The 15,523-nt window shown below is 43.5% G+C and overlaps 1 protein-coding gene across 5 annotated transcripts in view; it reads left to right on the top strand.

Annotated features, from left to right (window-relative positions):
• Nucleotides 1-15,523, top strand: part of trim33 (tripartite motif containing 33) — a 141,031-nt gene that overhangs the window by 112,501 nt on the left and 13,007 nt on the right. For 4 of the 5 annotated variants that reach the window (XM_084332758.1, XM_084332757.1, XM_084332756.1 and 1 more), the window contains 2 exons: nt 13,067-13,229; nt 13,444-13,880. In XM_084332758.1, the coding sequence (XP_084188884.1) occupies nt 13,067-13,229; nt 13,444-13,880 (600 nt within the window). The remainder of the gene's footprint in view (nt 1-13,066; nt 13,230-13,443; nt 13,881-15,523) is intronic. The other variant, XM_084332754.1, reaches the window with a different exon arrangement.

The following is a 15,523-nucleotide window of genomic DNA, read 5'->3' as shown; positions in this document are numbered from 1 at the left end:
AGGCCAGCGGAGGGACATTATGAATCCGATCGCAGATTTTTGAAATATTGATATAAAGACGACGTACAGCGTCCCCCGGCAACTTTAGCATGGCCAGCAAAGACGTCTAAAGACGGCTCCCGGCAGTCAAAGTGTTAAATACAGTTGTCAGGGCGGCTACGTGGCGTAGTGGGCAAGGCGCTCGCCACGAAATGCTGGAGACGCTGGGCTCGTCAGTTCGAGCCCAGCGCTCCACATTTGCTTTCAGTTTAGCTGGTCGTTCGTACTAATACACATTGGCCGTATTAGGGGGTGGGAAACTGATGGGTGGGAATCGGGCGTTGTGGACAGCGACGCCTGCGCAGTAGAATCAGGAAGTGTCGGGGGCAGCGTGAGCCTCCCACGCGTTACTCCTCGCCACTGAGAGATCGAGCTGCGCAGGTGAAAAGATGCGACTGCTGTTACCTCAAGTACCGGAGGGGACTTGTGCTATGTATGACTTAGTCCACATTGCAGCCGGCTTGTGGGAGGCAAGAAACAGCGTCCGTGACAGGGGAGGGTTGAATTGGATGATACGAAATTGGGATGGGAGAAAATAGAAAATGGGAGAAAAAGTGGATCAAAAAAAATACACAGTTGTCAGACATAACACCATACATCAGATATGATGATTGTAAATAAAAATGGTTCCCAGTCACGGGAAACAACAACAACCTTGCTATGGCTGGGGAGATGTTGGTACCTTGGAGTCTCTTAAAGAGACACACACACATTAACCAGTCAAGCTGTCTATAATGACATGATAATATATTCTACGACAACTCCCCTCTTTGATAATTAATCACAAATCATTATCACTTCATAATGACAACTAAAGATATTATCATCCTTAACACAATGGGGACGAACAACGGATATCTCCGTGTTTCGATTCCACCCGTTGTGGACAGAAGCACGGATATATCCGTGGCAAGTTGTTATTGCTTTTATTCCATTTTAATAACCTATTCAAGGTCACCGAGCGGCACTGCAGATTTACCCTACTCTTTGAATTCGAGAAGGTGCAATACCGGCCAGATCCTCTTAGGGGCGCTATCACGATAATGCAGTGTGCCCTGTGGCTGAACGGAGCAGTATTATTTTTTTTACTTTCAATGGAGTTTTATGTTAGCTCGATTCTGGATCTGCAGCCTGTAGCTTGGATTACGTTTTGCATCGCAGATTTCACTATGCAATAAGGGGATTTATCATCAGCCAATGGACATATCGATCTACCAGATGGCGATCGATAACGGGGAAATGCTCGGGGGGATCCCACCGGCCCACAGTAAGATCTTTTTCACGTAAAGTACATCCCGATCGGGCCTTGTTTTGATAGCCATCCATCCGATCGGCCTATGTGGCTAGTTAGACAAACACGGTTATTGGTAATCAATAATAAGAAACGACATCCCCCGCCCCCCCCTTTCATGCATACATGCTTGAGGATCGTGCCGATCATATGCAGTTTGAGTTTTAACTAGCATCTGTAAAACGGAAATGCCATTGGATATAACGTTAGCAGCTATTAGCCCTATATCTAGCCTTTCAGAAAATATACTAGACCAAATCCTGTATAACGCTTATATTCACGGCGCTATAAAATGAGAACGTATTGATGCATTTTTTTTTCTTTAAGCCATTTTGAAGGGACGGTTTATGGACTCAATTGACAATGAGAATGGACAGATAGCAATACTATAAACTATAGATTTTGCTCTACAAACAGCCCCACGTCTGTTTACATTTCCCGGTCCTCTTGAGATTAATTAGACTCATCCCAGTGGCCGCCAATGTGTTAAACAAAAAAGAACACAATAACTCAGCAAAAACTATTTTTATTATCTAAAAACAAAAGGTCCTCTGGATTGACCCTGTGTCCTGTGCAGAAGAGAAGCTGCCATAACAGCCAACCATCGGTTCGTGTCTCTTTGCAAATGTCCAGACGGTGGTCGAAGGACTCAAGAGTACAGTGTCCAGTCTCTGGTTTTGTCAAGGCCGGAGCAGCTGCACCATATTTCTCTAACCACCAAGCTGGAAAATAGAATCACAACAAAAACAGGAGAGTATCTCGCAAAAAGAGCATTTCCCATACTCTTATTCAAAACAAACATTCTCACAAAACTTTCAGTAGAGCGAAAACAGATTAACAGCAAGAAACACGTGACTGCAAACTGCACAGTGCTTGGAATCTCTCCGCAGAGGAAAGGCTCAAGGCTATTCCCTCAGAGCAGGGAGATAGCAAAAACAAAACAAAACTACAATTTGCAAAAACATCTTCATTCTGAAAAAAGTTCAGTACCTAATATTTTTTAGATGATACTGTAATATCTGTATGTGTGTGGTTCAAACTTGCCTAATCATTTTGTAGGATCTCAGAGTGGCATAGGGGTCTCTCCTCCTCCTGTCCGACCCAAAACACCCCTGTCTGCAGTCCATGGAAATAGGCTGTCTTCCCCTCTGATGCAAGGAGCGGTCTGGTGAATGGCTTAGACCTGCTGGCCTAGATCTTTATCTTCGGCTGATTGCTCAAGGAGAACTGTCTCAGTATCTTAGCTGTAGCTGCAGAGTGGAGCTCAGCTGGGCCAGCACTTGCCCCCTTGTGCTAGAGCAGTGGGCCTCAGCCTCCTCTCTCAGTGGTCAGCTGTTGGCAGTGTCTTAGCTGCGTCCCATAGCTGGGTCGGTGGTGGAGCAGCCGTAGTGGAGCAGCAGATCAGCAATCACCTGCAGTTTCAGCTTCCCCTCTTCTCGGGCAGCGGTGGGCATTTGGACCGGCACAGGAGACGGAAGAGAGACACACGTCCACCGAGAACCCACAAAAGAAAGAGAGAGAGAAAAATCAAAAGCTGTCCGGTATCTATATTTCCTCAGCCACGCTTTAAAAAATGTTGCCCGTTATCACATGTCTTTCATTCAAATCATAGTGTTTACAGTGCAATAAAGTTGTTCTGAATTATTGTTAACATGAGTCTTCTCGATACACACACACATCATAGACAGTTACACACTAAAATGGTAGAAAGGGTCCACTCCTGGCCTGAAGTTAGGACATTCTATACCCTCAACTCAGCTCCAATGAGCAGAGTAGTTTCCTAAGTCATGACAACAAAAAACAACTGTCTCTTAGAGTCTCGTCGACAACCAGGTCATAATGATGTCTGCAGGTCACATGAAATTAGATGATCGCCGTTGCTAGCAGCTACTAAACATGTAAGTACTGAACAGGTCAAAATAGAGACTGAATGGCTCCCGCATTCCCGCCTCCTTGTGAGAAAAAAAACCGTACAGACAAACAAAAATGGAATTAACCCTTAGAGCACTGCCTTCCTTGTCCATGAACCCCATGAGAAAGTTCCCTTATACCCTAGTTTTCCTTAGAAAACACTGCAGATTGACCAGGTAAAATAATTAAAGATAATCAACCCCTGTGGAACATACTGTCTCTTTTTCCTTTTACGGCAGGATCACCTATTCACAGCGTTCCAAAGGACCTTTTAAAACCCCCAAAAAATATCCTCGCTCAGGATCACCCGTAACACAGCTATCTCCCTCTACTAACAGCCCTAATTTACAATCCCACAGCACAGTCCCAATTCCTGCTCTTTGTGAAAAGCCAAATACAGAGCCTGCAGAGCGAAACTAGCCCTATATATATATATATAATTTTGAAGCCCAAAAACCCCCACCCCCCCTTCTTCGGGATGCAGACTTGAACTCAACATCTTTTATTATACTCGCGGTAGCTCCGCACCCCGTCTGGGCACGAGCCTAATCCCTGCCTAATACATTCGGGACGTACCAAGACTGCGAAACTATAGAAAAAAACCATCGCCAGTCTACCAAGCACACAGTAATATACACAAAACAAATAGCCCTGACTGGCACCATGTTCTAGTTCAGACCTCTAATTTTAAATTTAAAAACAAAAATGTTTTAAACAGAAATCAGAATGTCAACGGCTCACCCGAGTGTTCCTTATCACGCGTCCAAGGTCCATGCCGGAGGTGACAGCCAAGCGGACGGCGCAGCCGGTTCTCTCCCCTCCGCGTCCTGCACGGAGGAGCCTCGAGACAGGGCAGCGCTCCCCTGGAATCCCAGGATTAACCCTTTCTGCAGAGTCCGTTTGGCGGCCGACCTCGACACCCATCGGTTTAAAAAATAAATAAAAAATCTCTTGTTGCCATCTGCTATGGGAACGCCACCTCATCTCCCTCGCCCCGTCCCGACTCAGCATCCGCAAAACCGCCACAGTCCAGGGGAGAGAAGGGGGAGACGAACTAACGCACCCACCAACAGAATAACCGCTAGTTAAAAAATCCCACAAACATCTCTTGTCGCCATCTGTAATGGGAAATATTAAAGGACAAAACGACGAGCCGTTTATCAAATCATTCTGAGTCATTATTTATAATAGAAAAGTTTATTTCACTGTGGCCACAATGAAAGGACAGTTTACAGACGGATGCATCATGTTCACACATAATCGTCTGGCCGTAAAGTGACCAAGAGCTCTGGTCAGAAGTACATTAAATACACAGTTGTCGGACGTAACACCATACATCAGATATGATGATGAAGGTAAATTTAAAAAAAAATCCCAGTCACGGGAAGCAACAACAACCTTGCTATGGCTGGGGAGATGTTGGTACCTTGGAGTCTCTTAAAGAGACACACACACATTAACCAGTCAAGCTGTCTATAATGACATGATAATATATTCCACGACAAGATACATACCTTTTTTCTACTCTGTGCCTGCAGTAGGAGTAGGAAGACACGCACTGTTAGCCTAGCTTAGCGTCAGTCACTAGAAGTAGGTTCCTCCATTAGCTTAGTTCCCAACGTCTTCCTACTCCTACTGCATGCACAGAGAAGAAAAGGGTATGCATCTTCTTGTCTAACTCCAGGGTAGATGGCAAATAAGCTAATTTCCCAAAATGTTGGAGTTTTCCTTTAAACTAGAAAAGTAAATACAAACTAAATGAACAATGTAACTTACAGTTTCCTTCTGAAGCACAACTTAAGAAATGTCTCATCCTTCCAGTCGGGACCATTTGTCACATAGTGAGAGGTTCCACAGCTCAAGCAAACCCCCACCAATTGGTACAGAGCTTGTATTTAGGTTTTTCTCTTCTCGTTCTTTGTTATGCTATTGTTATGCAAATACAAGTAGCCAGGTGAGTACCGGTACTTGGCGCACGGCACGACGAGTCGAGTGAAAGTTGTGAACGCATTTTTGTGTGCGTGCGCGTGCTTTGGCTCAGAAAGGTGGTGGAACGGCGTGGCATGAGCACTGCACCCCTGGCTGCTCCAGAGATGTACTGAGCAGTTTTAATCACTCGCTGGAGTGCCTTCCTCTCCTTAGCAGTGCAGTTTCCATACCAGACCGTGATTGAGCTGGTAAGGACACTCTGAACCGTACTTCTATAGAAGTTGCTGAGAATTTTGGGTGGCATGGCAAATTTTCTCAGCCTTCTTAGGAAGTACAGTCGTTGGTGGGATTTTTTTATTATCTGTTGGTTGTTGTGAGCCCAGTAATGCTGGGCGATTAATCGACATGATCGATTCATTCGAATTAATGATTTAGGGGCGATAAAAAAAAAATCACCTTTTTATTTTACAAAGTGATGTTTGATGAAAGTTAGATTTGCACTTTATTAATCCCAATAGGGAAATTCATTCTTGTTTGATGATCAAGAGGTACCTTTTATTTGTTTTAAGTGAAATTGTCAAATAAAAACAAAGGTTATTTGAATGATTTCCTTGGCGTTTCTAGTTTTCAAGAGAAAAAAATCGTTTAAAATCGTAAATCGGATTTAAAAAAAAATATAATCTGGGATTTTATTTTTAGGCCATATCGCCCAGGTGAGGTCCTCGCTGATGTGGGTACCGAGGAATTTAAAGGTTTTCACCCTATCCACCTCCGTCTCACCTATGTACAGAGGTGTGTACTGTACACTCATCCTCTGTGGGTCAATAATCATCTCCTTGGTCTTGTCTGCGTTCAAGGAGAGATTATTGTCCTGACACCAGGCCACCAGTTCCGCCACCTCCCTTCTGTATGCCTCCTCAGCTCCCCCAGTGATCAGTCCGATGACTGTAGTATCATCTGCGAATTTGATGATACTGGTGTTGTTCTGGGAGGCCACACAGTCGTGTGTGAACTGTGAAGAGGGTGTACAGTAGGGGGCTCAGCACGCAGCCCTGGGGGGTCCCTGTGCTTAGAACTTAAAGTATCACTGAGTGACACAGCAGTGTCAAGTCAAGTAAAATTGATTTATATAGCACATTTCCAGGCAGCGGCAGCTGGCACCAAAGTGCTTCACAGGCAGGTTGATAAAAACAAATTAATGTGATGCAAGATATAAGATTAAAAACATAATAAAGCAATGAAAGTAATTAAACCAAAATAATATGATCCAAGATATAAGATTAAAAACATAGTAAAGCAATGAAAGTAATAAAAACAGGTAGGACACAGTAAAACAAAGAGGATAGAAGGGCCAGGGGTCTAGTGGTGATTAAGTGGGGGGGAAGGCCAAGGAGAACCGGTAGGTTTTTAAAAGTGATTTAAAAGCCGCCACGGTCTGGGCGGTCCGTACGCTGAGGGGGAGGCTGTTCCACAGTCGAGGCGCTGCGGTGGAGAAAGCTCTGTCTCCCCTAGTCTTGAGCCTAGTTCTAGGCACCACCAGTAGCAGCTGATCTGAGGGATCGGTGGGGGGTGTGGCAGTGCAGGAGTTCGGACAGATAGGGAGGAGCCGTGCCATTTAATGATTTAAAAACATTTAGGGCTAATTTAAAATCGATCCTAAAGCGGACAGGCAGCCAGTGGAGCGAGGCCAAAACTGGGCTGATATGTTCATGTTTTTTTGTTTTGGTGAGGAGGCGCGCGGCTGCGTTCTGCACCAGTTGTAGGCGGCGAAGCAAGGATTTGTCTATGCCCGTGTAAAGGGCATTGCAGTAGTCGAGGCGAGTGGTGACAAAGGCATGTATCACCGTCTCTAGGTTACTTTGGGAGAGGTATGCCTTTGTCTTCGCCAGGAGTCTAAGGTGGTAAAAACTGTTTTTGACTACGGCGCTGACCTGTTTGTCAAATTTAAAATTGCTGTCGAAGATGACCCCGAGGTTCCTGACAGAGGTGGAGAGGTTTGGACCCAGGGGACCAAGTGCGTCAATGAGGGGGGTCGGGGGGGGGGGCACTATTAAAAACAATGACCTCGGTTTTCCCTTCATTTAATGTCAGGGAGTTTTCAGACATCCAGCACTTGATTTCTGCCAGGCAGTCAAGTAGTGGTGTTATTGATGTTTTCCCTTGCGTGGGTTTTAAGGGGAGGTAGACCTGCACGTCATCGGCGAAGCAATGAAATAAGATGTTATGTTTTCCCAAGATCTGGCCTAGGGGGAGTATATATAGGAGGAAGAGAGTGGGACCCAATATTGAGCCTTGGGGCACGCCGCAGGTGAGGGGTGCCACAGAGGAAGTGAAGTCACCAAGTTGGACAGAGAAGGTCCTATTACTTAAGTAGGACCGGAACCAGTCTAAGACGGGGCCCCTAAGGCCTACGTAATGCTCGAGGCGAGCTAAGAGGATGTGGTGATCTACCGTATAAAAGGCGGCTGTGAGGTCAAGGAGTAGTAGTAGGGATGAGTTACCTGCATCAACAGCTGAAATCGGGTCGTTTAAGACGGGGGTTCTCAACCTTTCTGCTGCCAAGGCACCCCTGTGTCCAATAAAATATTCCAGGGCACCCCTACATACGATAAAGACTTTTCCGGTCCTGTCTTTTTTGCTACAATGATGACAAAAGTGCTTGCTTTCAAAATAACGTTTATTTAACCCATTGAAACTGGGAAACACATTTGTGTGTATATGCAGGCTATATAATGCATTATTAGCAGGCGTTTCAGGTCTAAATGTATAAATAAATATAGCAATAGTGTGACCATTTCTCAAACAGAAAATCATGTATTTTTTTTTTAAATACAGAAAAGGATCACACAACATGATACCAGTCTGGTTTAGCATGATAACACAACATTGCAGCTGCACTGTTTGACTGGGGCAATCTCAGCGGTCGAATTGGTACTGGAAGGTACTGAATTGGTATTGGTAACTGTAACCTGTTTCGATGGACAAGTTAAAAACGTGTCCATTTTGTGTGAAAATTCAGCTTTGCGGTTCACGTTGGAAATATTATTCTAGTGAGGTGACGATTGATTATGACATCACATCCCTGCAGAGTGCCTTTTACTGTTTATCTGTTTAATAGTTTTCATTCATTCATTCATTCATTTACATTTTGTATCATAATAATCATAACACAGCGGCTGATACACTCACTTGTTCTGCGAGTAGACCATCGCCGTCGGAAGCGTGTAATTAGCACTTTTCAGAAGCTGTGTGGTCCGGTCTTGAACTTTCCATAGGTGTCTCGATAAATCCATTTGATTAGATCCAGCACTGAATGCATTTAGTGATTATTATCACAACGACGATTGCGATAGCCGCTTTGCATTTCCTTGATAACGGACATAGGACTGCTCTGGAAATGCGTTGGAAAATTTGTTGGTAAAAGTAATGACGCCTGCCGCGGACATTAAATTGGTGAAGTTTCTATAATAACTTTACGAAACGTGTGATCGATTTCTTTTTTAGTTCATGTTATTAGATTAGGCAATTATTGTATACACATGAAGCACTAGATAGACTATTTGTTTAGTTAAATAGTTGCATGGCTGTACGTTAACTTTTTTTGCACATAGCACTGGTGCTACAGAGGTTGATAGTTTTGTAGCACAGGCCAAAATCTAAGTATAAAACATGTTATATTTGTAACAGTCACAAATGTGCCTATTGTATTTGTTATTTAGTTGCATGTCATTTTCATGCTGACAAGTTGACGTCACACAGCCAGACACGTTACGTGTAAGGAATTACATTACAAACATTACAAAAAATGTTTAGCTCTTCCAGACATTTAAATGAAAAACTATTTATTGTTTTTAATACAAATAGACACCCTGTTCACTATAAAGTGCCACGTTTTGATATATTGAGCTTTAAACTTTAAGTACATTTTTTGGAACACGCAACCCCTTCCTCTCCCAAACCGTTCCTGCAATTGTTTTGTTGCATAATGATCATGCATACATTTATTATGTATTGTATTTTTTATGTTTAAATATCAACATCATCTGTCTGTCCACCCTCAGTACATTTACTATCAATATAATATACTCGTCTGACTTCATCATATCTTTTCAAACGCACACACACAGAGGGAGAATGCCCCTCCTTCCAAGTCCCCACTCTGCTGTTCTCCGTCGCTCTGAACAGGGCTTTAGCTTGTTGTTAGCTTATGCTAATGGGGCGTTAATTCCTGTCTTAAACACAACATGGTCATAAAGGAATGGCAAGGATTGCAAAGCATGTTATATGCATTTGACCCGTTGCGCCATAAAACAGCAGGGATTTCTTTTGGGTCGCAAAAACACTATCCTTGCTCTGTTTCAATGTGTCTGTTCACTGTTCCAGACGCTACTGCTGCTCTGAGACGCTACTAGTACTGCTGTGTGGAGATGCATTCTATTGGCTGTGTGCTGGAGCGGATATGAGTCACGACACCACGGATTTTCAAAATAATCATAATGACCTGAATGTTGCTAGCTGTCGGAGCCTAGTTAAATGTTTAGCTCTTCCAGACATTTAAATGAAAAACTATTTATTGTTTTTAATACAAATAGACATCCTGTTCACTATAAAGTGCCACGTTTTGATATATTGAGCTTTAAACTTTAAGTAAATTTTTTGGAACACGCAACCCCTTCCTCTCCCAAACCGTTCCTGCAATTGTTTTGTTGCATAATGATCATGCATACATTTATTATGTATTGTATTTTTTATGTTTAAATATCAACATCATCTGTCTGTCCACCCTCAGTACATTTACTATCAATATAATATACTCGTCTGACTTCATCATATCTTTTCAAACGCACACACACAGAGGGAGAATGCCCCTCCTTCCAAGTCCCCACTCTGCTGTTCTCTGTCGCTCTGAACAGGGCTTTAGCTTGTTGTTAGCTTATGCTAACGGGGCGTTAATTCCGGTCTTAAACACAACGTGGTCATAAAGGAATGGCAAGGATTGCAAAGCATGTTATATGCATTTGACCCGTTGCGGCATAAAACAGCAGGGATTTGTTTTGGGTCGCAAAAACACTAACATAATGACCTGAATGTTGCTAGCTGTCGGAGCCTACCGGTAGTTATTATAGTTGGAGCTGCGCTTGGGCAGAAATGAGACCGGCTACAGGATTTTCAAAATAAGACTGTTGTCATTCTATATTTTTAAAGAACATTCCCAGGCATCTCGCGGCACCCCTGGCAGCTCTCCGCGGCACCCCTGTGTGCCGCGGAACCCCTGTTGAGAACCGCTGGTTTAAGACACGGAGGAGGGCCGTTTCAGTGCTGTGTCGTGGTTTAAAGCCAGATTGGAATTTATCATGGATGTTGTTGTGTTCAAGGAATGATTGTAGCTGTATGTAGACTATGCACTGTAGCAGTGTGAATGAATTCGACTGACAGATTAACATTAATGATAAACAAGGCATTAAGGTCATCCCTTCATATTCGAGACACAATTCGCTTACTGATGATACTCCGTTCTCTGTCATTTCTAGGGATGCATGATATATCTGTGACTATCTGTATCGGCCGATGATGGTGATTTTTCATATATTGGCATCGGTCCAATGAGCAAAACTGGCCCGATGTAATCTATTACGATTACATCTAGCTGCCGTTTCTGTGTTTTTCTTGACCACACAGTTTGTTTGGGTAACGCTACTTGTGTGTGACAATGAAGCAGCACAGGATTGTGGTCTAACATTGTTTCATTTTATTATGATAGGAATTCGTTTACAGATCATATCGACATCGGTAATATTCATATCGGTGCATCCATAATAATTTCTGTATCGGTATGTAAGAACCTTTCTTCAAAAAAGGAACTGAACAAAACCCACTTCCTGAAGAGCTTGAGTTGATAGGAAATCCATTTTATTATTTTTCCAAATTCTTTTATTTTTTCCCAAATTCAGTTTTTCCATTTTAATATTTCAGAATTCTGTATTTTGCCTTTTACGCCTATTTTACCATCAAAAATAGTGTCTAATAAGTGGGAATGAATAAATGTCCACAATTTAATAAGATATAACAGTCCATTTAATGTTTTTAAGTGCTGCAACTTAGAAATACAGTTCAATTTTACACAATATATTTCAAATAATATTGTGACAAAATAAAAAATACACATTTCAAGTGTAAACAAGATACATCTAGCTACTTTTATCACAATGTCAGTAGCCTAGCTATATCTATTCTATTGTGATGGAATATAGTAATGCATAATGTATGCACCTTTAGTTTATTTCATTTATAAAGGACAGTGTGTAGTAGGCCTACTGACAATCATTTGCAAATAGATGGGTGCACCAGATTTAGCAAGAAGCTATAAGTCCTATGTACTGTAACGTTACATAGCTATTTAAATCACAATAGTGTCGGTGATTAGCCTCGCCCTCTAGCTGTATCTATTGTGATCACCAGAGATCATCGTTAGAGAGTTGGTGTGTTTTGGGAAGCACAGTCCTTGTTCCTGACATGGCTTTTGAAGTGATCTTCGCACATGTTTTTGCGGGTCCAGTCCCCACGGTATGTTGACAGAATGTGCAAAACACCTTATCGACTGAAGCATAAAAGTCATTAGGATACTGCTCTGAATTTAGGGCTTAGTGTGGAATTTCTTCCGACGTTAACGACGCACCGAAGCAGCCAGACGCTTGGATATTTCTGTGTTGTGTGTAACACGCTGTAGCGTCCCCGATCATGTTCGCGTTGCACCAAACTTTCCATATTCAACACAGAATTTCAGTCCAGATTAGGGCAAATTCTGCAATATTCCACGTTTTACAGTTTATTCCATTTTTATTGGTCAATTCCGCTATTCCGTCCACGATTCCGTGAATGCGGATTTCATATGGGTCTAAGCACTGCAGACACCCGGGATTCCCGGCAGTGGTACTTCGGCTTGGTCAGTCGTCCCTACGAACACAGTTGTCTGTGTTCACGGGTGGGAAGCCGGTGGGGTATGAGTCCTGGTTGTTACAATAGACTCCTACTGGTCAGTCAGGTGCCTGTTGTGCAGGGAGGGGATCTGGAGGCGATAGCGTTGCGCTCTCCCAGTGTGACTCCTAGCTCTCGGGTGAAAAGAAGTTGCTGGCAACTCCACATGTATCGGAGGAGGCATGTGGTAGTCTGCACCCTACCCCGACCGACAGTAGGGTAGTCTACACCCTCCCCAGACCGACAGTAGAGCAGTGCAACAACCAGAAGGGAATTGGCATAACAACTAAATTGGGGGATTGGAGAAAAGGTGAAAATGCAACACCAAAAAACTCCATGGTACTCCATTGACTGTGTACTGTATGTATATAGCAAAGTAAGATAGAAATGTAGTCATCTACTCTACTGTGTGTGTATGTGCATGTTTGTTTGTGTGTGTGAATAGCATAGTAACATACAAAATTATATTTTTAAATGCACCTGCAGCAGTCTACTACTCTACTTTATTGACTGAGTGTTTGTGATGTCACTAAGCTGTAGCTCTGCAGGCAGGCCAGGCAGTAATATACTCTATTGACTGGGTGTGTTTGTGATGTCTTTAACTAGCTTTGTGGGCAGCAGTATATTGACTGGGTGTGTTTGTGATGTCTTTAACTAGCTTTGTGGGCAGCAGTATATTGACTGGGTGTGTTTGTGATGTCTTTAACTAGCTCTGCAGGCAGCACTGGCAGTCTATTGACTGGGTGTGTTTGTGATGTCTTTAACTAGCTCTGCAGGCAGCAGTCTATTGACTGGGTGTGTTTGTGATGTTTTTAACTAGCTCTGCAGGCAGCAGTCTATTGACTGGGTGTGTTTGTGATGTCTTTAACTAGCTCTGCAGGCAGCAGTCTATTGACTGGGTGTGTTTGTGATGTCTCTAAGCTGTAGCTCTGCGGGCAGGTCTGGGCCAGGTGGTGGTGCTCCACTGGAGCAGGTGAGGGTGAAACAGGAGCCGACGACTGAGGACTACAGCTATTCAGGGTCCGGCTCCTCCTCCTCTCTCAAGACGGAGCCTGGGAAGGATGCTGGGAGGAGCGCCTGCATGGTAGGCTTACACTCCTGGACACTCACTCACACACTTTTTTTTACACAACTTGCAAGGTTTTTGTTTTTCAGTAAATAGTTTTCAAACCCTTTCCAAAACTAGGTCCTGGATGGTTCAGAGTAAAAAATGTAATCTAAATAAGTGCAGCCCCTGAAAGTGGGTGATGAATGTTCAGTGTGGTAGTTTAAGTGTCCAATGTGTTTGTGTTTTCCAGATGAACAGTCCAGAGAGCAACCTTCTTACTTTTCCTGGATCAATGACCACAGGCTTCTCCCCAGACATCCTTAAGACGCTAGGCGACCGTGTCAAATCAGAACACCAGTTTGAGCCGTCCTGCGCGAGGCAAAATGGCTCCAACGCAACGTCCTCCGCCACCACCACTACCACTTCTACCTCCAGCACCTCGTCCTCTACTCTGAAAGACTGCAATGCCTCGGACCCGCCGCTCACCAACGGCAATGTGGATCAGGGCGCGGGTAGCGCAGAGGTGGGGGCTGCGGCCGCGACGGCCAATCCTGGTGGGAAGGAGGACGACCCCAACGAGGACTGGTGTGCTGTGTGCATCAACGGGGGCGACCTGCTGTGCTGTGACCACTGTCCCAAAGTGTTCCACATGAAGTGCCACGTCCCCACCATCAAGATCTTCCCCAAGTATGTAGACGATCAAGTCGCTGCCAGTATGGCCCTGGGTTTTAGGGAAAGGCTCAATTTGATTTTGAGTAAAACTCTAGACATAACTGCCCTCTTAGGTTCTATAGTCTGGCAATAATTAAGATTAGCCACTACAATAGTAATCTGCAACAGAGAAACCTCATTCTTTTTGGAAATGATCATCCAGCAGTAAAAATGTATTGAATTTATTCATAAATGGCCTCTATGTTAATTACAGGGTTCCTGCAGGGTCTTAAAAAGTATTTGAATTAATCTTCAGAATTAATTAATTAATGAATGAATTTAAGACTTTTTAAAAGTCTTAAAAATGTCTTATATCATTTTGATAGGTCTTTATTATTTGATTAGGAAGTTACCTCTGTGTTGCGAGAACTTCTCTATCACATTTAAATGTGTTTGGGGGGGATTTCGCGGCTGCAAAGTAATAGGGCTGACCTTCGAATTCTTTTTTGGAATTTGAAGATTCAGGGCCGAGATTCGATTTTAATTCGAAGCTTCGAGATAAAAAAAGAAAAAGAAAAATTACAAAAAAAGAAATTTGTTTAATGTTGTGGGACTTGTACAGCACTTTGTTCAACTTTGTCAGTGCTGTAAAGTTTAAATCTTAGACAAACAAAACACTTTGCTTTCATGAAATATTGTAAGCCGTCATTTGAGGCTTTATAAAAGCAGCACAATGAACACAAATCTGTCAGTGCAGAGTCCGACCTCATCTTAAATAACAAACCGCATTGCTTGTTGTAGTTAACACATTCCCTGCCACGCACTTTCAGCATCTTGACTTATACCATTCTCTGCCAGTACTGTAAGTCTATGGAGATGTTCACCTTCTTTGCAGGGCTATAACTTTTTAAATTGTATTGCTAAATTGACATTACTATGGCCCATTCAACATTCATACGAAAATACCGTCTAGAATAGAAGTATATTTTTATCGTTTTCTGCAGTAATTCCTAGAACGCTAATTATAGGCCTAAACGCATACCGTACTTTTTGCACTATAAGCCGCACCTGAATATAAGCCGCAGCAGCTAAATTGAATGATGTGTACATATATAAGCCCCACTGGACTATAAGCCGCAGGTGTTTTTAATGTTTAATTACCATAATGTAAGGGTTCGTGCACAGAGGGGATTGTCGGGAAAGAGATGGCTGTTTGAGGAAGCTCCCATTTATTAACATTTTTGTTTAAACAGTAACGGTAGCTAGCTACTAACGATAGCTACTTAGCCAACACTAGGTAGCTACTAACGTTAGCTCACGGAACTATAGAGCCAACACTAGGTAGCAATCGTCCCGGGAGCTGTACCTGGCTGGTTGCTGGCTAACTAACGTGGCTACTCGTCCCGGGAGCAAACGGCGCTGCCTGGCTGGTTGCTGGCTAACTAACGTGGCTACTCGTCCCGGGAGCTAACGTCTCTGCCTGGCTGGTTGCTGGCTAACTAACGTGGCTACTCGTCCCGGGAGAAAACGGCGCTGCCTGGCTGGTTGCTGGCTAACTAACGTGGCTACTCGTCTCGGGAGCTAACGTCTCTGCCTGGCTTGTTGCTGGCTAACTAACGTGGCTACTCGTCCCGGGAGCAAACGGCGCTGCCTGGCTGGTTGCTGGCTAACTAACGTGG

This window comes from Notolepis coatsorum (assembly GCF_963971535.1).
Source record: "Notolepis coatsorum genome assembly, chromosome: 17".
In the NCBI taxonomy this organism is placed as follows: Eukaryota; Metazoa; Chordata; class Actinopteri; order Aulopiformes; family Paralepididae; genus Notolepis; species Notolepis coatsorum.
Note: the sequence above shows the minus strand (reverse complement) of the source record. Positions and strands in the feature narration are given on the sequence as shown.